At 37.9% G+C, this 25,785-nt stretch overlaps 2 protein-coding genes and 1 non-coding gene across 3 annotated transcripts; 2 read left to right on the top strand and 1 right to left on the bottom strand.

Annotated features, from left to right (window-relative positions):
- Nucleotides 1-1,650: 1,650 nt before the first annotated feature.
- Nucleotides 1,651-1,754, bottom strand: LOC125497255 (small nucleolar RNA R71). The gene has a single exon (XR_007273884.2). It is a non-coding gene; the product is annotated as a small nucleolar RNA R71 (small nucleolar RNA).
- Nucleotides 1,755-2,864: 1,110 nt separating this feature from the next.
- On the top strand, nt 2,865-3,533 carry LOC130591146 (uncharacterized). The gene is made up of 3 exons (XM_057394075.1): nt 2,865-3,176; nt 3,220-3,311; nt 3,386-3,533. The coding sequence occupies exons 1-3, from the start codon at nt 2,865-2,867 to the stop codon at nt 3,531-3,533; spliced, it is 552 nt and encodes a 183-aa protein (XP_057250058.1).
- Nucleotides 3,534-5,599: 2,066 nt separating this feature from the next.
- On the top strand, nt 5,600-6,478 carry LOC130591145 (uncharacterized). Its single transcript, XM_057394074.1, has one exon. The coding sequence runs from the start codon at nt 5,600-5,602 to the stop codon at nt 6,476-6,478; it is 879 nt and encodes a 292-aa protein (XP_057250057.1).
- Nucleotides 6,479-25,785: the final 19,307 nt, after the last annotated feature.

The raw sequence follows: 25,785 nt of genomic DNA, 5'->3' as shown, positions 1-25,785 counted from the left end.
GGGAGGTGGTGCCGGAAACAGGGAAGGGACGCCGAAAATGGAGAAGGGAATGGGAGGGGGCGCCGGATATGGAGAAGGGAAGGGGAGGGGTCGCCGGAAATATGGAGGGGGGCCGTAAATGGAGAAGGGAAGGGGAGGGGTGGCCGAAATCGGCAACGGGGATGAGGGCTGAAATCGAGAACGGGAAGGGGAAAGCTGTGGGGAAAGCTAGTTTTGGGGGTGGCGGTGCTTGCAGGGGGTGGGGTTGCGGTGGTCGCAGGTTGTGGGGGTGGGGTGGGGGTCGGAACTGGGTGAATAGTAGTGGTCACCATATAGAATTTCCCTTTCTTATTTCAATTATGTGTGAGTAGTCTGTTAATCTAGGGTTAAGTTAAACCCTAGCAATGATTAATGCATGAATTCCTCCATTAATCCCAAGTTTATGTGATCAATTGTTCTTGTTTGATTGAATTGTTCTTATGTTCATTATCATACTAGGGATAGATGATTTTGATTTGACTCCGTATATCTTGTTTTCAATGGGAATTGAATCTAGATGGTTTTGTTGATTCAATCAATGGTATGAATATCTCTATGGGAATAAGTAAATAGGATTCTAGGAATTTAATTGTGATGTTATGCTTAATGTCTCTTTCTTGCATGATCTCATGGGAATAAGTTTGATTGCTTGTTTAGAGTAGCCATTGGTACTCGGGAGAGATCTTTGGTAGTTATAGGGTGCATTACTCCTCTTGAATCCTTGATTATGTTTATTGGGATGGAAATTATTCATGTATTGGTCATGCTAGTGGTGATGCTTAATTCTAGATGTTTTAATTAATTGATTATACCTGTGTGTTTCTAGTAATTGTCATAGTTTAGCATTAGTTTAGTTCAACACCTTTTCATCATTGTTTGTCACTTGTTTAGTTAGATTGAGTCAAGATACTAGTGTTTGATACTGTTTGTCCCTGTGGATTCGACCCTGACTTGCTCTGCTACATAGTTAGGAGTTAGTTAGGAATTACTTTTGTTAGGTGCGCGACACGCCTACAAATTTTGGCGCCGTTGCCGGGGACTAACGGTATTAGATTAGTTTATCTTTGATTTATTTAGCTAAACTGTCTTTGTTCGATCATTGTCACTCTATTTTGCTGTTTGATCTCTTTTCTTTCAGTCTTTTTGTTGCATGCGCACTCGTAGCAAGGGTTCACAAGATCTGATTACTCTTGATCGCGAGATCGAAGCTACAGCAAGGAGATTAGGAGGTCGAAGAAGAAAACAACAACAAGAACACAACAATGGGAGACGAAGCACCACCAAAGTCTCTACGGGAATATGCTATGCCCGATGAGACCACCACCACCATACAGACCGAACAGCTGCTACAACATTTCGAGCTCAAGCCACAATTCATCCAGTTTATCTCACAGGACTCTTGCGGGAACACCCAAAGAGAGCCCTACTGATCATTTGGCTAACTTTTAGAAAAATGCAATACTTTGAAATTAACTAATGTTTCTGATGATTTAATTCGTATTGTGCTTTTCCTTTTCTCTCAGGGACGAAGCAAAGGAATGGTTTAAGGAAGAAGAAGTGAGGAAGATTGCCACATGGCCAGAACTGAAGAAGGCTTTTCTTTACAAGTTCTTCCCTCCTATGAGAACTTCCAAGTTCAGAAAGAGATATCTGGTTTCAACAACATGAATTGGAGTCTCTTATGAAGCATGGCAGAGATACAAGGCTTTGCAAAGGCAGTGTCCACACCATGGCATTCCTGAGTGGCTACTGATTCAGACATTTTACAATGGTCTGAAGCATGAAGTTCGAAGTTCTATTGATGCCGCATCTGGCGGTACTTTCATGGCAAAAACTCCAGAAGCTGCGAAGACATTGTTGGATGATATGGCTGCCAACAATTACTTGAATGACTGGAGTGTGTCTCGTGGAGCCCCTAAAAAGGGAGGTAAGTATGAGGTTGATGCTATTGCTACTTTAACTAACACTGTGCAAGTTTTGGCAGCTAAAGTTGATCAGTTGAGTAGCGGACCAGTAGCACCTGTTTGTGAGATTTGTGAAGTGCAAGGTCACTCTTTATGAGTGTCAATATAATACTATGGGAGCGGGAATTGAGCAAGTCAATGCCCTCCTAAACACAAACACAAGGCCACAAAACAACCGATACTCAAACACAAATAACCCTGGTTGGAAGAATCACCCAAATTTCTCTTACAAAAACAACCAACCTCAACCTCCACACACCAACTACTCTCCAGCCACCTGGTTTCCAACAAGACCACCATTTAACCCTTCATCATCATCCTCTCGACCCAACCTTGAGACTATCATGGAGAATTTAGCTTCCTCTCAGCAAGCAAGTTGAATACCAAGCCAAGCAGAATGAATTCTTCAAAACTCTCTCCAACAAATCACTGCTCATAATAAATTGATGGAGAGTCAGATGACCCAACTAGCCCAACAAATAAGCCACCTCTCTAAACCTTCAGGCAACTTCCTGGGCAAACTGAACCAAATCCTAAGAGGCATATCAATGCCATTTCATTGAGGAGCGGTAAAGAACTGCAAGAGCCTACAAAGAAGGTAACTGAGCAAAAGAAAACTACTGAAGAGGTTATAGAGTTGAGTGAGGAAATTCAAGGGAAGATGGTTTTGGAAGATGAAGCTAAGAAGACTGAGAAGGAGGAACCCATTGTCACTCCTATGGAACCATACAAGCCACCTGTTCCTTCCCTCAAAGATTGGCACAGGCAAAACTTGAAAAGAAATATGGGAAGTTCCTTGACATCTGAAGAAGCTACACATCAACATACCCTTTCTTGGATGCCATATCTGAGATGCCTTCCTACACTAAGTTTTTGAAAGACATGCTCTCTAACAAACGAAAAATTGAAGAGAATGTCACTGTTTCACTAACAGCTGAGTGTAGTGCTATTTTGCAGAATAAGCTTCCAGAAAAGCTAGGAGATCCGGGCAGCTATTCTATTCCTGTCAAGCTTGGGGATATTGATATCAAGAATGCTTTGTGTGATCTTGGTTCAAGTGTTAGTCTCATGCCGTTATCTATCTGCAAGCAACTCAACATGGGCGAACTCAAACCCACACGCATCTCTCTACAACTAGCTGACAGGACAGTGAAGTTTCCACTTGGTATCTTGAAGATGTTCCTCTTCGAGTGGGTAAATTTTTATTCCCTGTGATTTTGTCGTCATGGAGATGAAGGAGGATGCACAAGTTCCCATATTCTTGGAGAGACCCTTTTTGGCCACTGCTGGAGCCATTATTGACATGAAGAAGGGTAAGATCACTTTGAAGTAGGTGATGAAAAGATGGAGTACACACTCACAAACTCCATGACTTCTCCTTCTATGGGATAAACTGTTTATAGAGTGGATGCTCTTGATGAGGTGATAGAGGCTGAGGCCTTCAATTTGCAACTTGATGATTCGCAACAAACAGTCTTGATAAGTAGTGCTGATGAGGAAGATTGGAAGACTACGGAATACAAGAGACTTCTAGAGGAGACACGAGCATGAATCTGAAAAGCCTCTCAGGAGTTGTTGCTTCAGAGGAAACTAAGGAGAGTACTACGCCTCCTAAGGTAGAACTAAACCTCTCCCCTCTACTTTGAAATATGTGTTATGGGTCCCAATGATACTACCCTATTATTGTTAATGCTAGCTTGATGACATTCAAATTGAAAATACTTGTTGTTTTAAGGAAATATAAGAATGTCATTGGGTACACCATTGATGATATTAAGGGTATTAATCCCTCATTTTGCATGCACAAAATCATTCTTGAGGACGAACATGCTTCTTCTATAGAATCTCAACGAAGACTTAATCCAAATATGATGGAAGTAGTCAAGAAAGAGGTTCTTAAATTGCTTGATGCAGGTATAATCTACCCTATCTCAGATAGTAAGTGGGTTAGCCCTGTTCAAGTAGTCCCTAAGAAAGGAGGTATGACCGTTGTCAAGAATGATAAGGGTGAGCAAGTTCCCACTAGAACTGTGACAGGGTGGCGCATGTGTATTGATTATAGAATTGAATAAGGCCACCCGAAAAGATCATTTTCCCCTCCCCTTCATTGATCAGATGTTGGAAAGACTGGCAAAACATTCCTTTTTTCAGTTGGTTGGATGGATACTCTGGTTTTTTTCAAATTCCTATTCATCCAAGTGACCAGGAAAAGACTACCTTTACATGTCCTTATGGCACCTTTGCTTATCGAAGGATGCCATTTGGATTATGTAATGCTCCTGCCACTTTTCAGCGTTGCATGGGCAATTTTCTCCAGTCTTATTGAGAACTCTATGGAAGTGTTTATGGATGACTTCTCCGTCTATGGAACATCTTTTGATGTTTGCCTTGCTAATTTACAAAAGGTGCTCCATCGATGTCAAGAAGTTAATTTAATTCTCAACTGGGAAAAATGTCATTTCATGGTGCAACAAGGAGTCGTTCTGGGTCATATTGTTTCTCATCGGGGCATTGAAGTCGATAAAGCAAAAATAGAGGTCATTGAGCGTTTACCACCTCCTAACTCTGTCAAAGGAGTAAGGAGTTTTCTTGGTCATGCGGGATTCTACCGCCGCTTCATAAAAAATTTTCAAAATTGCTCGACCTCTAACTGAGCTTTTAGGCAAAGATGTCCCTTTTGTTTACTGATGCTTGTACTGAGGCTTTTCACAGGTTAAAAGCGGCTCTTATTTTGCTCCTATAATTCAATCGCCTGACTGGAATCTCCCTTTTGAGATTATGTGCGATGCTAGTGACTACGCAGTGGGCGCAGTATTGGGTCAGAGGGAGGAATGTAAACTTCATGCCATCTACTATACAAGCAAGACTCTTACTCCGGCCCAGATGAACTATGCCACAACTGAGAAGGAGTGTTAGCAGTGTATATGCGATGGAGAAATTTCGTCCTATCTGGTGGGGTCGAAGGTGATAATTCACACTGATCATGCGGCTCTTAAATATTTGATGAGCAAGAAGGATGCTAAGCCCCGTTTGATTCGGTGGATTTTTTGTTACAAGAGTTTGACTTGGAGATTCGAGACAAGAAGGGTGCTGAGAATGTTTTGCAGATCACCTTTCTCGAATTGTTATGGATGCTGAGGGTGATGAGGCTCTCCAATTGATGATACTTTTCCTGATGAGCACTTCTAGCTTTAGCCACTGCAGAGATCCCATGGTATGCTGATATAGCCAACTATTTGGCTAGTGACACTATTCCTCATGGCTATTCATCTCAACAAAAGAAGAAATTCTTTAAGGATGTGAGGAGGTATTTTGGGATGATCCCTTCCTTTACAAGTCTTGTGCGGATGGGGTGATTAGAAGGTGTATTCCTGGAAATGAGGTATCCCTATTATATCTCATTGTCATGATTTACCTTGTGGAGGCCATGCTAGTACTAATAAAACTGCAGCGAAAATTCTTCAATGTGGTTTTTATTGGCCTACTTTGTTCAAGGATGTTCATCATTATGTGCATTCTTGTGATCGCTGTCAAAGACGGGAAATCTTTCCGTCGGAATGAGATGCCTCTAACACTATTCTTGAAGTAGAGTATTTGATGTGTGGGGTGTAGATTTCATGGGTCCGTTCCCTTCCTCTTATGGGAACAAGTATATTCTGGTTGCTGTGGACTATGTCTCCAAATGGGTGGAGGCTCTTGCTTCTCCAACTAATGATGCTCGTGTGGTTAGTAGATTTTTCAAGAAAACTATTTTTCCTCGCTTTGGCATTCCACGGGTTTTGATTAGTGATGGAGGTAAGCATTTTCTGGAGAATAAATTTCAAGCTATGCTTAAGAAGTATGGTGTGCATCATAGGGTTGGACTTTCATACCATCTACAAACTAGTGGCCAAGTGGAGATTTCCAACCGTGAGATAAAAACTATCCTAGAGAAGACGGTTGCGAGAACGCGAAAAGATTGGGCTCCTAAACTTGATGACGCATTATGGGCTTACATGACATCATTCAAGACCCCTATAGGTACCACCCCCTATCGTCTTGTTTATTGGAAATCATGTCATCTTCCTGTTGAGTTAGAGCATCGCGCATTCTGGGCTATTAAGAGCCTCAATTTCGATTCTCAAACGGTGGGTGAGAAGAGACTCCTTCAACTTACTGAACTTGATGAGCTTCGTCTTGATGCTTATGAAAGATCTAGATTGTACAAGGAGAAAACTAAGAGATGGCATGACAAGGGCATTGTGCGAAGAGAGTTCAAGGAAGGAGATTTGGTTCTTCTTTTTAATTCTCACCTGAAGCTATTTCCTGGTAAACTTCGTTCGCGTTGGTCGGGTCCATTCAAAGTTTGTAAGGTTTTTCCTTATGGTTCAGTGGAGCTTTGGAACCGTCAAGATGTCACTTTCAAGGTAAATGGCCACAGATCGAAGCATTATCGAGCTGGAGATCCTATTGCTGAGAGAGTTGACGTCATACTCTCCATCCCTTCATCTGAGTGATACTTGAGGAGGTTGAGCTAATGACCTTAAAAACTAGCGCTTATTGGGAGGCAACCCAACTTTCTATCTCTCTCCATCCTCTTCCCTACACTCTATTTTTCTGTCTTACTTGTGTTTTTTTTGGTTTTCCTTTTCTTCTCATTTTTTTTTCTTTTTTTTTCGATTTTGTGTTGTGTTGCTACAGGTCAACACGGTCGTGTCACATATAACACGACCGTGTCTTTCACAAAAACCGAAGGCAGTAGGTTCTGTCTGGGGGAGAAGCAGGCCAACACGGACGTGTCAAAGACGACACGTCCGTGTCACTCGTAAAACCCGCAGGTAGAAGCTTCTGCCCCGACACATAGCAGGTCAACACGTCCGTGTCGAAATCGTCACGTCCGTGTTGACCTGAACGCGGATTTTAGAACCCGATTTCGGGGCTCTCTTTTCCTCCCAATCCCCTCATAATTTCGACCCCTCTCCTCCCTCTTCTCTCTCTAACCCCTCCTTTCATCTTCTCCCTACCTCCATTGTTTCCCTCTCTCTTCTCACTATTCTTACCAAATTTCTCCATCAATCCTCTTCTTCATCTTCTTTTTCTATTCTCTTGCCAACCTTCATTCTTTTTCTCCCATCTTTTTCTTTCAAACCCTAGAAATTGAATTGGGGAAACTTCCTATTGAACCAATTGCAGCTTCTTTGGTCACTCATTCACCTTCACTCACCCACATTGGAAGCAAGGAACGTTCATTGCGGGATTTACTCCCACGACATTGTTGGTAACCTCTCTTTTTCTCACTACCTTGTGAAATTGCGATTTTATCTCCATTGTTGAGTATTAATTGTTTGTGATACTTGCAAACTACTTGGCTATTGTGTTCTTTGTGTTGTTCGGGACTTGCTCTTCGGTGATTATTGTGGTTGTCTAGTGGTGTTACTTGTGGTTTGCTCCTAGACATTGTGGTATCCTTACACCTTGGTTGTTTTTGATTGTGGTTGGGTTGTTTGTACCCTTGCTTGCCAATTGCTTGTTTAATCATGGGTCCTAAACCTAGGCGAAACAAACCCCGCAACACCTCCACCACAAATCTTCGAAACCGCTCCCCACCACCCCCACCACCCCCCACCTCCCTTGGCCCCCCGCTGTCGAGACCTATAGTATAACCTTCACAAACCCGGACCACATGCAAACATACATGCGCATCTCGCGCCGCCGTCTCAGGCCTACCCGATTCTTTGACTCGACCGCAGTCGCCACCTTAGGTATTGAGAACGATGTCCGCCAACTATTTCACTCCATGGGTTGGGACAATTGGCTCAATCTTCATGCCCCCACCTATGCTCGTCTGACCTATGAGTTCTTTTCTACATTGCATGTGCATTGAGGTACAGATAAGTCCCCTCGGAAGCTCTCTTTTCAGATGATGGGCAGTCCCCATACTCTCTCTATTATGCAAGTTTCCGAGGCTTTTGGTTTTCCTAGGGGTGGTCAAATCGGTCCCCATAACTCCTACTCTCGCCAGTTCAATTCGGAACACTTCTGGCGCCTTCTTACATCCCAGTTCACCTATGATCCTCGGTTGTCTAAGGCCGCCGGGATCATTAACCCCGACTTTCGCTATGTTCATCGACTACTCGCTAGTATACTGTTTGCTAGGGGGGACAGTTCTGGGGTCGTCTCTCTGAGGGAACTATATTTCCTATGGCATATGACTCAAGGGGATTGCCGTCTTGTCCCTTCTATGTGGCTCATGGACCATTTTGATGATGTACGCAAGGGTAATGGGGAGATCACCATTGAGGGCTTGATTTCTATATTTGCTATCTGTCTTGGCTATGATCTTTCTAACCTGGCAGTTGTTCCCGGAGAGACGCGTCTTAATTTACGCTCTCTCCGCGCTATTCATTGGATAACCGAGACGGATAACGCCTCTGGGTATGTTTGGTTGGTCAGTCTGCGACCATATGCCTATCTTCCGAACCCCGAGGCGACTGTGATTTACCTTCCGGAGAACTGGATCTTCCAGCCCGACTTTGAGTGGCAACCTGCTGCCGATTCTTCTGGAGATCCTATGGATGAGGATCCGGGTGCCGCCACCCAAACTGTTCCTGATGTTCTATCCTCATCCTCTTCTTCTGTGGAGCAGCAACTTGCATCTCTGCAGAGTGGTTGTTGTGATCTACGCTTATAGGTCCAGTCTCTCAGGTATGATGTCCAAAACTTTGCTCAGTCTAACCATGCTCTTGACGCCCATCTTCAGTCTCTGCAGGGTAGCTATGCTACGATGGTCTCTGAGTTCCAGGGTTTCCTCTCTGATTTTCAGAGTTGGACACACCAGGCTGGATGGCCCCCTGGTAGTTCTGGTAGCTTCCCTCCTCCTGATCCATGAGTTTTCTCTGTCCCTTCTCCTTGCATGTTTTTCCTTCTTGCACATTGAGGACACTGTGTCATTTAGCTTGGGGGAGGGGTTTACCACATCATCTGTACATACTCATCATTTAGGCATTTCTATTTTCCTTTTTGCATATAGTTCAATCATTTAGTTGCATTTTAGGTTGCATGTAGGATCGATCTATGCTGATAGGTTACACTAAGCGTGGTTATATGCTCATTTCAATGTGAAGTCTAAGCATGATTTGAATAACTCTGAACTATTTTTGATCTCTCCTCGCTCGTTGTGATTTGAATGGTTTGTGGTAAGACGGTTTGATCCTCCCAAGGGAGACCTGACTATACTTGTTAGCCAAATATATATACCTAGTGAGGTCATTTTGAGCCTAATAGACTAATATCTTTTTAGTCTTTCTTTTCATGTGTGATGCTCTTCCTTGGCTACTATTCTCTAGAACTTGCATTGATACTCCTTGAGGCCGCATTAACTTGTTTGTGCATTGAACATGATTGAGGCATCTGCTATTTCTGAGCTACATAACCAAATGCCACCCACATTGATTATTTCCCTTTTGTCACCCCTCTAAGCCTAGCCCGTTTCTCTTGATTAACTACATCTTTAGCCCTTTACCTTGTCCTACCTAAGGGGATTGTGAAGCTATGTTGATGAAGTTATACTGTGACATTAAAGATATTATGTGGTGTTTGTGATGTTGATTGCATTGAGTTCAACTCCTCATAGTTACTTCCTTTAAAACTCCTATCGATTTCCTCTTGTAGATAATTTGTTAAATCTTTATTGAAAAAAAAAACGAGAAAACGAAAAAAAAAAAACAAAAACAAAAGATTGTGATTTATGTCTTTAGTGCGTAATAAAAGGAAATTGGAGTTTGTAATTGAGGAGTTATGAAGTGGTTAATGAGAAAGAGAAGGTGAAGTGAAATTAAAATGTGTGTGTGAAGATTGATAATTATGGTCAAGGGTGTTTGAAAAAAAAAAAAAAAAGAGCTTCACTTTCCCCTTTTGAGCACCACTTTTCTAGAACTTTCCACACCCATACCTTAAGCTACATTACAACCCATATAAAGTCCTCATGATTCTTTGCATATAACATAGTCCCATAGCGGTGGAGAGTGAGAAGATGTGCAAGCTTATGGTAGGATATAGTCAATGGAATGGAGCTTTGCGCGACTTATTGACCTTTTTATACACATGAGTGTTGTGTGCACGACTAGAGTGAGGGGTCAACATGTATGGTCAAGGCAAGCTTGGGGGAGCAAAGTGGTATGTATTGGTTGTCAAATCACAATTATGAGATCTAGGATTTAGATTGAATAGTTTTGTGTTTATCCTCTTCATGGTTTTATTTTCACCTTGAAGACTGATTTGAAAACCATGTTATGTGTGTGCTTGAAGAGTTTTTGTCCTACTTTTCCCTATGTTTCACGATGAAATGCTTGAGGGCAAGCGTTTATATAGCTTGGGGGAGTTTGATAGGTCAATAATAATTCACATTTTAGGTGCATTTCTAAGTCTCATTTAGCTTAGTTTAGAGCATTTAGGACTAACTCTTACATTATTTTGGCTCTTTTTCTTCCATGTTGCTTCACGAGGTATTTTGTGGTGTTTGAGTTGATTTGCAGGTTAATCAAACATGTTGAACGTAGGCGAGTTGGTGATAGCATGGACATGGGATGGCGTTGATATGGACGGGCTGGAGCAGGTCAACACGGATGTGTCATCAGCAACACGTCCGTGTCATTTTGCTAAGAGTTACGAAGAATCTGCCTACAGGTGACATGTTCGTGTCATATGTGACACGCCCGTGTCACGCTGCACTTCACAAAACATAAGCTACTTTCATGATTTCAGGGCCACACGTCTGTGTCGTATGTGACACGTCCGTGTTGTCCCATTTTTCCGCAGACAGAAGCAGCATCTTAAGCTACTGTTTTTATAATATCAGGTCCACACGTCCGTGTCGTTTCTGACACGACCGTGTCGACCTGCTCTTCCGGCGGGTTTTTCATTAAGTTCGTTTTAATTTTTGGAAACTATATATACTTTCTTGAGAATATTATTTTCGGTACTCAGGTTTTATTATTAACTTTTAGAGAGCTTTTGAAAGAAAACTCCATTGTTGAACATTGATTACTACGCTTTGATTTCTTCAAGTAAAGACTAAGTTTTCTTAATCTCTTCTTTCCCTTCATTATTATTATGTCTTTTAATCTGTTTATTATTTGTTTTGTTATTTCAATTATGAGTGATTAGTCGGTTAATATAGGGTTAACTTAAACCCTAGCAATGATTAATACATGAATTCCTCCATTAATCCCAAGTTTATGTGATCAATTGTTCTTGTTTGATTGAATTGTTCTTGTGTTCATTATCATACTAGGGATTGATGATTTTGATTTGACTCCATATATCTTGTTTTCAATGGGAATTGAATCTAGATGGTTTTTGTTGATTCAATCAATGGTATGAATATCTCTATGGGAATAAGTAGATAGGATTACTAGGAATTTAATTGTGATGCTATGCTTAATGTCTCTTTCTTGCATGATTCCATGGGAATAGGTTTGATTGCTTGTTTAGAGTAGCCATTGGTACTCGGGAGAGATCTTTGGTAGTTATAGGGTGAATTACTCCTCTTGAATCCTTGATTGTGTTTATTGGGATGGAAATTATTCATGTATTGGTCATGCTAGTGGTGATGCTTAATTCTAGATGTTTTAATTAATTGATTATACCCTGTGTGTTTCTAGTAATTGTAATAGTTTAGCATTAGTTTTAGTTCAACATCCTTTTCATCATTGTTTGTCACTTGTTTAGTTAGATTGATTCAAGATACCTAGTGTTTGATATTGTTTGTCCCTGTGGATTCGACCCTGATTTGCCCTGCTACATAGTTAGGAGGTTAGTTAGGAAATTACTTTTGTTAGGTGCGCGACACGCCTATCAAATCCAATTTATTTTATTTGTTGAACCTAGTCAACAATCCAACTTACCTTTTCATAACACCAACTTACCAAATAAGGCCCTTAGTCCTCATAAGATAATAAAATAATACTTGCCAGGAATACGTGAATAACAGGATTCGGTTCTCTATAACGTGTATCAATTCCTCATGCGAATTAATAAATAAACTCTCTTTTCATGCTTGTATCAAATAATCCATACAAACATACAATCCAGTACTTATAATGAATCTCAATTCACATGCTTGCACACAGGCATAAAACATGTAACAATCAAATACTGAAAATCATATATATATGAACATAACAAGTTCCTATATATGATACTAAAAATCGCTTAAAACATGATACTAATCACATAGCACGTAATTATGTACATACCTCGTGTAAACTAGCATGTAGGCCACTTTTAACTCTCTAAAAGTTCCCTACGAAATATTCTCCGCCTAGAAAACAACATAACCGAAATTAATAATCTTAAATAAAAATTACAGCAGCTTTAAACTATTTAAAACCCCCTTTAAATACGTTTAAAAGTTGATTTTAATATCAAAACTTGAATTCTTTTTAATTCCTAGCATAGTACTACCATACTAGTAATTAAAAACTATTAAAAACTATTAAAAACTTTATAAATAAAATCTTTCTGAAATTACAGCAACTTTAAAAATTAATAAACCTCCTTTAAACATATATAACATATTTAAAATCATATTCTAAATCGATTTCATAGTATCTAATAAGCTACTATGGTTTTTCTAGCAATTAAAATCCTAAAAATTCATGTTTTCATGATTAAAACTATAATCTTTTCATAATAACAAATCTGAAATTTTTCTTAGAATATAAACTATATATAAATCAAGATTACATATTAAAACAGTAATTAAAACTAATAATCATGATTAACAACAAAAGAAAACATAAAAAATATAGTCTTGAATGGAAACTTGAGGAAGAAGAAAACAAAACAACCAACAAAGAGGAGAAGGAAGGAAGGCGCTGGTCAAGGACAGGAAGAACGAAGAATTGAACGAAGAAGAGAAAGAAAAACCGAGAGAGAGAAAAATAACGTGAATGGCGTGTGAAGGAGAGAGGAAAATAATTTGTGTGGGATAAAATAAATGAGTATTAGGATATTTATATAAAGGTTCCTTTTTGGGCTTAGGAAAAAGAGATAAGGTTTAATGAAATTTGATGATGAACAAGATAAATAACTTAAGACTTTAATCATCAACATGACTCTTTTTCCTTTTTATCCTTTTAGGATTTTGTTTTTCAGGTTCCTTAGTTCCATTAGACTTCTTTTTCAATATAAATTAGTACTTTAAACTTTTATAAAAACATGTTTAATTAAAATATTCTTAATTTCATTAAGCTATGAAAAATAATTATATTTGACTTTTAAAATAGTCAACCGTTTTAAATAGTCAAATCATTTCAAAACTAATTTGGGTTTAAATATAAATATATAAATACTCTAATATATTTATAAAATCCTTTAAAATTATGGGGGATTACAGTCTACCCCCCTTATAAAAAGTTTCGTCCCGAAACCTGACACAAAACCCACATACTTTCAAAAGTTTGAACTCATCTTTTTGAAAGTTTTGAAGAAAAATTGTGCCCCTTCTGCACTTTTCCCAGTTTTAAAACACTTGTGTTCCTTATGAACACCTTTTCTTATGTGGAGATTTTATTTCTTTTGCACTACATGTGCAAAATGCCCAACATAGGCATACAAATGAATGAAATTTTCATAAAAATAGGCAAAAAGCGCGAAATTTATCGCATTCTACCCCCCTTAAAGAAAATGAGTTACGCCCTCGTAATTCACCTCAAGGAATAGATCTGGATACTTCATTCTCATTTCATCTCCGGCTTCACACGTTGCTTCTTCATACTCGTGGTTAGACCAAAGGACTTTCACGATGTGGACATCCTTATTGCATGTACTACGCACTTTCCTGTCGAGAATCTTGACAGGTATTTCCTCGAATATGAGGCTACTATCGATCTGAACTCGTTCAGGCTCTTGGGCATGACGCTCATCAGGGATATAGCGCTTAAGTTGGGAAATATGGAATACATCATGCATCTTTTCAAACTCAATGGGTAGTGTCAATCGATAGGCCACTTTTCCAATGCGCTCTAAAATTTCATATGGGCCTACATACTTAACACTTAGCTTGCCCTTTTCTCCAAATCTCATGACGCCCTTAGTGGGTGATACTTTCAAGAACACCTTATCACCTATGGCGAACTCATCCTCGCATTGTTTCAAGTCCGCATAACTTTTCTGCCTATCTTGCGCAGCTTGAATTCTAGCCTGGATTTAATCTGACATTCTTAACAGTCTCCTCAATAAATTCTGTCCCCAAGACGATATTCTCACTAACATCGTTCCAACAAATGGGACTTCTACATTTCCGTCCATATAAGGCCTCAAAAGGTGCCATTTTGATGTTCGCATGATAACTATTATTGTAAGAAAAATCAATCAAATCTAATTGGTCCTCCCAACTACCTTGAAAATCAATCGCACATGCTCTCAACATGTCCTCCATAGTTTGATTAGTCCTCTCAGTATGGCCATCAGTCGCAGGGTGAAAGGATGTACTCATTTTCAATGTTGTCCCAAGATTTAATTGGACCATTTTTTGAAATTTCGATAGAAACCTAGAGTCACGGTCAGATATAATATCCTTTGGAACTCCATGTAGTCTCACCACATGCTTAATGTAAGTCTTAGCGAGCTGTTTCTTTTTCCATGTCTCCTTAATAGGTATAAACACGGCGGATTTGGTCAATCTATCCACAATAACATAGATGGTGTCATTTCCACTTCTCGTCTTAGGTAAGGCAGTCACCAAGTCCATAGAAATAGAATCCCACTTCCATCCAGGGACCTCTAAAGATTGAACCTTCCCCATAGGTCTCTTATGGTCTATCTTCACCTTCTGACAGGTTAGGCACTTAGACACATACTCAGCTACCTCTCGCTTCATGTTTGGCCACCAATAGATACCCTTAAGGTCTTTATACAATTTATCACCCCGAGGGTGCACAAAATATGGAGTATTATGCCCCTCATCCATAAGGCGTCTCTTAAGGTCATTGCACTTCTGTGGTACACACCACCTCCCTTTAAACCTTAGACTCCCATCATCATGAATCTTAAAGTTAGCTTCCTTGCCTTGCTTCATTTTCTCCTTGATCTTATCTAGGTTCTCATCACCAACTTGACCCACTATGATCTCATCAAAAACTGACAAACCCAAAGAAAGGGTACTAAGTCTTGCCTCACTTTCCCCATGATTTAAAATTTATAGGCTCAACCTTTGCATATCTTCGACACAACTCCATAGGGACTATCAAGGTACTCAAGCTATGACTCGCTTTCATACTCAAGGCGTCAGCAACCACATTTGCTTTCCCCTTATGATATTGGATATCTAGGTCATAGTCCTTTATTAACTCTAGCCATCTTCTTTGCCTAAAATTCAGGTCTTTTTCAGTGAAAATGTACTTTAAGCTCTTATGGTCTGTAAATATCTTACAAGTCACTCCATATAAATAATGTCTCCAAATTTTCAATGCAAACACTATGGCAGCTAATTCTAGGTCATCGGTAGGGTAATTAGCCTCATATGGTTTCAATTGTCGCGATGCATACGTAATTACCTTCCCATTTTGCTGAAGCACACATCCTAGACCATTTTCCGAAGCGTCACTATATACCTCAAATCCCTCATTCCCATCAGGCAGGGTTAAAAACAGGTGCAGCGGTTAAACGATCCTTCAAAATTTGGAAGGCCTCTTCACACTTTTCACTCCACTCGAATTTCGACTCCTTTTTCATCAAGTTGGTCATAGGCCTCGCTATCTTTGAGAAATCTCTCACAAATCTCCTATAATAGCCAGCTAGACCTAAGAAACTTCTAATGTCTGACACACTCTTTGGAGTTGGCCACTCACTCACAGCTTGAATATTAGCAGGATCTACTGAGACTCCTTCCTTAGACACATAGTGACCCAAAAACGCTACTCTCTCCAAACGAAACTCACATTTAGAGAACTTGGCATATAATTGGTTTTTCCTCAATGTCTCCAAAATAATCCTCAAGTGATGGTCTTAAGGGTGACTAGCTTTGCTAGGTCAAAGCATGCCATTATCGTCTTAAGGATGAGTAGCTTCGCTAAACTCTAAGGGTGCATTTATGGTCTTAAGGATAACTAGATTCGCTAGGACAAAGGGTGCCATTATGGTCTTAAAGATGAGTAGCTTCTATAAACTCGAGGGGGGTGCCGTCTTATGAATAACTATCTTCACTAGCTCTGAAGGGTGCCATTATGATCTTAAAGTTGATTAAATTCTCTAAACTCAAAGGATGCCTTTATGGTCTTAAGGTTAACTAGCTTGTACATCAAAGGGTTTGGACATCGTACTATATGGGTTTGAAAATGGACTGGATGGACTTAGAAAATGAGTCGGGTCTTATATGGATCTAATTTTGGACTTAGTCCTATATTGGTTTGAAGTTTGACTTGAAAATGTACATGGACTCGACATTGGAAATGGATTGGAATAGACTTGGACTGGACTTGACATAGACTAGGGTTCATATAGAATTTCAAATATGACTAGATTTTGACATGACCTAGACATATATGGGCCTAAGATGGACTTAATGCTAGCAGACCTAATATGAATGCATGGACTCGAACGTAGGTGGACCTAATATGTATGCAAAATGAACTCTAATGCATATCGGCCTAAAATGAATGCAAGTGAATTGGATTGACTGGATTGTATTGAATGAAGATAGAGGTGGCAAACGGGTCAAACTGGTAGGGTACGGATCAGGTCATAATCGGATCAACTTTCTGTTTGGGTCAGGTTCGTTCAGATACGGGTTAATAACGGGTCCATGAGATTTCGGGTCATATTGGGTCGCAAATAGGTCGGATTAGATCGGGTTTTCAATTTCGCAAATAAATAAAACACATATAAGACTAATGAAAGTAAATTAAATAATTAATGGACAGTGGCTAAATTATATATAATATTTCATGACAATATTTTCCTTCAATTTGCTTAAAAAGTAAATAATATGACAACTTTTCGGGTCATGTTCGGGTTGTGTTCATCAATATCGGGTCAATTCCGTGTCGGGTAGATTCGGGTCGAGTTCGGTCGGGTCGGATTATTTTGGGTTTCAGGCCATATTCATGTCGTTATTTTCATGTGAAAGACGGGTTTCAGATTTGGTATTTCATGTCGGGTCAACGGGTACGGGTCGGGTATGAAAAGAACCCCTTGTTTTTATCTTTAGTTAGGAAAAGATGATGGATTACTTTTGAAAATATCACTGTAAATGTCGTGTATGATAAGGTGATGTTGATATGGAAGATTAGAAGGACATCAAGGAGAATGTAGACATGCATGATGACAATTCTAACTTTACCATGACCATTTTTCTAGATGCACTTTTTTTTAGGATAGACTCGACTTTGCATGAAAAGACTGATTTTTTTTGCTTGACGCAAATGTAGATAGACCGAACATAGGACCGACCACGACGACGACTAAATTGATGAAAAGAATGCAATGCACGGTCTACGTGCCACACAACATTACTGCGCGCGGTAGGGTGTAAGCAAATTGCGAAAAGTCCAGAGTCCAATCCAGTCCAGTCCAAACTTGTCGGACTGGACTGGAATTTTTTCGGACTGGACTCGGGCTCAAATTTTCGAGTCCAAATATTTTCGTACTGGATTTGGACTCACCTCTTTGGTGTCCAATAAGTCTAGTCCATGTCAAAAATATTTTCATATATAATATATATTTAATATTTATATATATAATGTATATATATTTATTATTTATATATATAATGTATATACATTTAATATATATATATATATATATATATATATAATATAAATTATGTATGTTACTTATTTTATGGAAGGGATATAATCAGCTTAATTTTTCAAATTCAATTATGAGAAAATGTTGTGAACCATTAAATCTAAAACAGGAGAAGAAAATAATGTAATAATCATACTAGACTGGATTCGGACTCAATAAAAAATTATCGGACATGACTAGACTCAAAATATATTTGGGTCGGACTTGGACTCCATTTCTCAAGTCCAAAAAACTTTGGACTGGATTTAGATTTAGCAAAGTCCAATCCAGTCCAATCCACTTATACAGCTAGCGCGTGACACAATCGTGCGTCTGGATGCAGAAGTTCTCAACCTAAAGTCCGGTTCTCAACAGGCAAAATTGCAATCACGGGAAAATTTCACATACCATGGATGCAGAAGTTCTCAACCTAAAGTCCGGTTCTATGTTTGAAACTATGGTCAGGTTTGGGGTCAGTCTGAAATGGTCCATGACTAAGAGATTGAGCCCACGCTTCGTACCTCTCCTTGAAGAGGTGGCCATGTGTAAGACGCATTCCAGTTCTCAAGTCTGGAACAAGAGAACAATGCCATGGTTGGGTTAAGGTTTGCTTATGACTAAGATCCAACAATATATCTTTGGAAGCTTTTTGGAAGGAAAAAACGCAAACCCCTCGGGGTGACCTTACAAATAAAACATTTCCTAAAGAGACAATATAGATTGTCCTTATGGTGGCTGAACAATAGCCATTTATATGCAAAACTGCAATGTGATTCTAAGGCATAAAAATAGTTTGAATCATAGTTTTCGAGTTTCACCCACTCATTTAAAACATTATTTTATTAAAAAAAAAAATCCTCACCAGTGAAGTCTCCAAACTGTACGCGTGTTTTAATTTCTCCGACGCGGGGTGAGCGTGTATTAGATTTGACTACCTCATTGTAAAGGTTTTATTGAAAAATGTTTTGAAGTCGCCAACAGGTCTTTAAAGGAATACTCATAAGCCTAATTGGATATGGAAAATCGTAAGGACAAATTAAGGACTTACCAACGTAGATTTCCCCGTCTAGACTCCATAGATGGTAAAAGTGAACTAAAAATTGAGTTCGGGGGTGAGGATACGAACACGGTCAGGAACCACATTCACCCATTGTCTTCCTTTGGTAAATATCAACTCAAGTCAATTTTTATGCAAAAGAATAAACAAATAATATTTAGCCACCCCAAAAATAAATAGTCTAGGTTGGTTCATGAAACACATAAAAGACTATTTTCCAGTGATATGTTATTATGCAATGATATTACAGGAAACCTAGCAGGTTTTCCAAATTAATCTAATTAATATTAGAACAGCTCTTTAGGTCTTTGGTTAACATAAATAACATATGGGTGATAAAACAATAAATCAGGACAATTATATAATATGTATAAAACAATCAGGCAAGCGTATTATAAATAAAAAGCGGGAACGATTACAATAGAACGATTTTATATCAAAGATATACATCATGAAATAAATGGTTAGTAACTTCAATATATAAATAGGAAATCATTCAATGACCCTTAGGATTATACCGTGGCTTGAGTCTACGAGATTTATAGCCATCGGGAAGAGCAATCGTGACGCCTAAAATCTGAATGTATATGTGTGTAGATTGAATGAGTTTGTTTTTTAAAGTATGAGTTTTGTAGGGAAGTTTGTAGAGAGGATTCGTAATTCTATTCGTTAAGTGTAAATAGTCGAGTGTTGAAGTTGTTGTAGAAAAACGTCCTGAAAGCTGTACGAAAATCATGTGTATTTATAGGAAAAACGGATCTGCACTTTGTAATAGATAAGCATGAAAAAGATGCATATCACACATAGAAGTGCACTTGGCGCATGACTCTATTTGAGTCACAAGTCTACGCATCAGTCTTTTGCGCTTGGTGCAGCCTGTGCGCTAGGTGCACACCTACGTGGCAGTATACATGGCAAAGTGGTGCGCTTGGTGCTGCCTGTGCATTCGGCGCACCACCTTGCTTTTGACACGTTTTGACAGGTTTTTGATAAAAACGCGTTGTGACGATTTTCTTTTATCTTTTAAGTTCGGAAATATGATTTTACAGGATAAATCCGATTATTAAAATATCATTGAAAATATTTATTTTATTTAAATAAAACAATTAATTTTGCTTCTCAAAGGATTTGGCTCAAAGAGTAATTAATTATCATGAATAATTAATTGGACTTTAAAATAAGACTTTTGGAAATAGTTTTGGAATGGCTCTTCGGAATGCTCTCCCTTGGGTCAGACCAATTAAGACCATGGTATGTTTCATCATCGGATCCTTAGATTGGGCCTTATGGACTTAGGAAGGACTTGCTTCGATAGACTCGAGGATTTGGGCATTTATGGACTTAAGGGAGGACTGACTTTGTTAGACTTAGAGGGTTGACATAATGGTCTTAAGTACGACTAGCTTCGTGAGGCTCAAGGGTCGTCGTTATGGTCGTACAGAGGACTAGCTTCGCTAGGATGAAAGGTTGTCGTTATGGTCTTAAGGAGGACCAACTTTGGTAGGTTCAAAAGTTGTCATTATGGTATTAAGGATGACTAGCTTCACTAGTTTCAAATAATGATGTTATGGTCTCAAGGAGGATTAGATTCACTAGACTCAAAATTCGACGTTATGGTTTGACTAGCTATGTTAGGTTCGTATGTTTAGAGATTTTAGAATTTGGACTTCGTCCTATATAGGTTTGAAATTTGACTTACCTAGGACTTACGTACTTGAAGATGCAACCTAGACCTCGGATTTGAATTGAGCCTTTTAAACTTTGGACTTAGTCCTATATTGGTTTGAAATTAAACTTGACTACAACTTACATGGAGATGCAAACTACACCTAGGATTTGAATTGGATCTTTATGGGCTTGAGTTTAGACTTGGTCCTACATTGGTTTGAACATAGACTTGACTAGGGCTTACATGAAGATGCAAACTAGACATAGATTTGGAATTTGGCTTTTATGGACTTAACTTTGGAATACTTGGAGATGAATATGGGCCTGACTATGGAATGAACTAGGATTAGATTTAAGTTGGGCCTACATCGACTTGACATAGACTAGGGTTCACATAAAGATGCAAAAATCGGCCTAGATTTGACATGAGCTAGATTTACATAGGCCTAATAAAAATGCATGTACTCAAGTATAAGTGGAATTAAGATGAATCCAGATTGGACTCTAATGCACATAGTCCTAAGATGAATGCTATGATTGAATTAATTGGATTGTATTGATTGGTCTGGGTTGATTGGATTGGTTGGGTTGGACTAGTTTGATTTGATTGGATTGTGTTTATAGCTTTTGAGATTAACTTTTTTATAAGGGACCCTTTTGTTTTTATCTTTTATTGGAAAAGATGATAGTGATTGAGGATGGACAAATTTTGAAAAAGACTTTTCTCTTTGAAGGCGTGGTAGGATGATGATAAATAAATATTTTCGAAAAAGATAGAATAGAATTGGGTAGGATAGGATAATTTTGAAATGGGTGGAATATGATAGGACATATATGTTAGAGAAGATTGGTTGGATAGAAGAGAAAATATGGTATAATATGAAACCCAAAGACTTCCATGGTTTGGATCATGGGTTAAGAACCAACCGGCATTTTATGTCTTCCTGAATTGGGTCGGGATGAGAACGACCTATCGAATAAGCATAACATAGTTTCAAAGAGAAAAAGTAAAGACCACCCGCTAATGCATGATAGCTTGAACTCTATCATGATTCATGACCACTTATCTAGATGTACATTTTAGGATAGACTCAATCTGAGATGATATGCATGGAAAGAAAGATTCTTATATTTGAATTATGTGAGTTTGTTAGAAAAAGGTGACCTAAAAGTGATTATGAATGATGATGGAAAGATGGATAAAAAAAATTGGCACATAAACCATCGAAATTTTGAGTTGTGTAGCTTGTGCCACATGCAAGCATGTTGTGTCCCATGCAAGAATGTTGCGCTACACTCAAAATGCTTGCATGCTACGCAAGATTGTGTGTCAAAGCTCAAGCTCCTTGCGTGTGAGTGTGACTAGGACTGTGCAAACACCTGGGCAAACCAGAATTTGGATCGGACAGGACAAGAACCGTTCTGATCTTCAGTCCAAAGAAGACCATAATTTTGGGTTTGGGTCTGGCCCGGTCTAAATCCAAAAAATTCCAGTTCGGACCGGTGCACTGGAATTTATGTTTCTTTTTTAGCAAAAAAAATTTGAAGTTAGAAAGTTATAAAGCTAAAAACCTACTCTTTATTACCTTTAGGATTATTGTTGTTAGAACTATTAAATTTTAGTGTTACTAATTTAAATCTATGTTTAAATCTAAACAAAAAAGTGTTTTTTAATATAGAAATTCCGGTCCAACAAGTCCGAAATTTGGGTTCGGTCCTAGTCCACCGATATGATCCTGAACCGGTTCATATTTTTGTTTAAAAGAGATGACCACGTGCAAGATGCATTCTAGTGTCATGTGAGGATCAAGAGAGAAATTCTACAGTTGGGTAGGTTTGCTGATAACTAAGATCCAACACTATTGCTCATGAAACTTTTTGGAGGGACAAAGCGCAAACCCCACCGGGGATGGCCTCACACATTAACATGCACTAATGTGGCAAGGACAATAGCCTATAGTGGCTCTAAAAATTAGCCATGCATATGCAAAATTGTCAAGTTATTAAAAGACACAAAACAAGTATGATTCATTTTTTTAAAAATTTCACCCACTCATCAAAATTTGAAGTTTAAGTCATTGTCATTGAAGTCACCAAATTGTAGGTATGATTTTATTTCCTACGTGGGATAAGCACGTATTTGTCTAATAACTCATTATAAATGTTTTAGTTTTGAAAATGTCCTGAAATAGAGAAGTCGCCGACAAGTCTTTAAACTAAGACTCATAAGTCTAATTGAATATTGAAAAATCATAGGGAAAAACTTAGGGATTTATCCAATGTAGATTGTCCTATTGTGACTTCATACCAAGCCAAATGAACCAAAGATAGAGTTCGGGGGTGAGGGTACGAATATGATCTGGAATTAAACTCGGCTATTGTTGACCTCTATTTAATACGATTTATATTCGAGTTTTATGCAATAAAACAACCAAGTAATATGTTTATACAATATAAAAAGCAATATATTTTGGTTCGTTAAACACACAAAAGACTAATTTTTTATGATATATTATTTGAGCAATCGAAACTAGTAGGAAGCTAGTTTAGTTGTCCAAATTATTTGAATTTAATATTAGAATATTTATTTAGGTCTTGTAATTAGCAATAATAAACATGTAAAGTGATGAAAGCATTAAAGCATTAAAGCATATTAGCATGGATAGGAATATATCAATGGAAATACGCAAGAAATATGATAAAGAGATTAAGAGTTAAAATATAAAAAGCACGATCTCTTTGAGGATATACATCATGACAAATAGATTGTTAGTAAAATAAGGAATTAATTAGAATTGACCCTCAAGATCATACTTTGTCGTCTAGGTCTTGAATAACGATTCGCTGGAGGAGCAATCTCAAAGCTTGAAACATAAAATAATGGAGATTCGAATGTGTTTTAATATGTGAAGTGTTTTGAGAGATATTAATATGTAAGCGTGTATGTAAGTGTCGTAGGAAAGTATGTTGAAGTGTTGTGGGAAAAAAGTTGTGGTAAAATATCCGTAGAAGATACACGAAGTTTATTTATTTGAAAAGTTTTTCGAGAATCACGCGAAAATGCAACTTGAGTTAGGCGCATGGAACATGTACATGGGCCATGTGCAGGTTTTCTACACCAGCGCATGCTACTTTTGCATTACTTCGTTTTGCTGATTGTCTCGATGTTGTGCTTGCGCGTCCTTGTTCGCTTGATTTATCTAGTTGCGTGCGGGCAACCACAAATCTAGCTAAATTTTGTTCATGAAAAATATTTCTTTTATCTTTGATGAAAATAAAATCTTATTGATTAGGAAATCGTTATCTTAAGGAATAAAAAACTGATTTCAATTATATTTGTGAATTCATAAAATATTTATTAATTATCAAGAATAATTAATATTCACTAAAAATACATTTAATTATCAGGAATAATTAATTCGAGTTATGACAATGCAATCGACTTGAAACTCATGCAATTAATTATCATGAATAATTAATTAAGTTTTGAAAATTGGGCTTGAAATTATTTTAAACAAATAAATAGACATTACCTTCTTAAAACGATTTTGGGCTTAGGTTTTCAGATCACTATGGCTTTGGACTGGACCAATTAGGAGGAAAATATGTTTCATTATCGGGTGTTAAATGAACAGACACGATTATGCGTCGACAATTAGGGTGTTAATCCAAGTCTCGCATGAAGAATGAAAGTAGATTTGCCTTATATAGAAGTGTGTATCTAAAATTTATATAGAGTAGATACAAATCATAAAGATGGAGAGGTTATTATACACTCCTCATGATTATTTTAACGGGATTTAGCAAGGTACTCATTTTAACAAGATACACATTTTTAGGCAGTTTATTTCATAAGTTACTCCAGGATTAACTTTGCTTGACTGGGAGTAGTACAAAGATGAATGACCTCCTCGAAAGTTTGTCGAGGTGTGCATGAGTGAGGAAAAAAAACGTCGTAAGAACTTGTTTTGGTTATTAAGGACAATTATTGGCCCTATGTGTACATTGGTAATGATAGACTCTACTACATATAGGTCGGATGTTACAATTATTACAATAATTACGGTTAGCATAAAGTAGACCTCAAAAGTGAAATGGAGCTCATTTATGTTCAATTTGTCCAATCGATGTATATATAGAAATGTTTTGGCACTTATAAACTGAACTCTAAATCTTCAATGTAATTATTTATATAATTAGTATTGGAATGCTGATAATTGATTCATATTCAATATATTGTCTACTCAAAATTTTAATGAACCAATCATTATATTTTCTTATGTTAATTAGAAGAGAACCTTAGTATAAATATATATTCTCATTTTCATTTTTCAAGATTAAGGTTAGATATTAATACAAGAGAACATTATGTTCAAAGTTCATTCTCGTATGTTGTGAAAAACAAAGTAGGATTGACCAAAAAAAAGATGGCTTAATTTAATTATTGAAATAATTACTTTTAAAATTATTTTTTAAAGAAAATGTGTATTCACTAATTCATTTTTCATAATTTGTACTACCTCCGTTTCTTAATAAGTGCGACATTTCCCTTATTTGGAGTAGTCACAATAAGTGCAATCAAGCTCAAAGTGGTAAAAAAAAAAGTTTAATATTATTACAAATATACCACCAAAAAGCAAGAGGGGACCACAACTTTTTTGTTTCATTACTTGAATTACTCTACTTTATTGTGGTTCCAACTTTCTCTCTCTACATTTCTTGGTATTACACCATTTTCTCTATGTTGCACTTGTTAAGAAACGGAGGAAGTATAATGTATTAACAGAAATTAATAAGCTAAAACGTGTGACAAATAATAAGATAGAGATAAATAGCGGGAATAGTTGTGCACGGATAAACTTCAAGCCTAAACCCTTTCGTACAAGTGACAATGTATAACAAAGCCCAAGTAACCATGTAAATGCAATTGATCACTAAGGCAATAATTTATACTTCCTCCGTTTCTTTTTACTCGCTACACTTTCTATTATGGGAAGTTTCATATTACTTGCTACACTTCTTTTTTGGGCAATAAACTCTCTCTATCTCTCTCCTCCCACATGGGTCCCTTTTCTTTTTACTCTCTACCTCTCTCTTCTCCAAAAATTGCCTAGGAGTCCGTGAAATGAGAAGTGTAGCGAGTAAAAAGAAACGGAGGAAGTATATTAGGATTTTATCAAATAACCCAACTTAGAAATTAGGTGAAGGGACATATGTTATTGATCGGCCTTCTAGAAGAAAGCCAAAAAAGCCTTTGATTTTATGTTGTTATATTCTCCTTTCCATTACATTTCCTCTAGAAGACCTATC

Source organism: Beta vulgaris, chromosome 4 (genome assembly GCF_026745355.1).
Source record: "Beta vulgaris subsp. vulgaris cultivar EL10 chromosome 4, EL10.2, whole genome shotgun sequence".
Classification (NCBI taxonomy): Eukaryota; Viridiplantae; Streptophyta; class Magnoliopsida; order Caryophyllales; family Amaranthaceae; genus Beta; species Beta vulgaris.
Note: the sequence above shows the minus strand (reverse complement) of the source record. Positions and strands in the feature narration are given on the sequence as shown.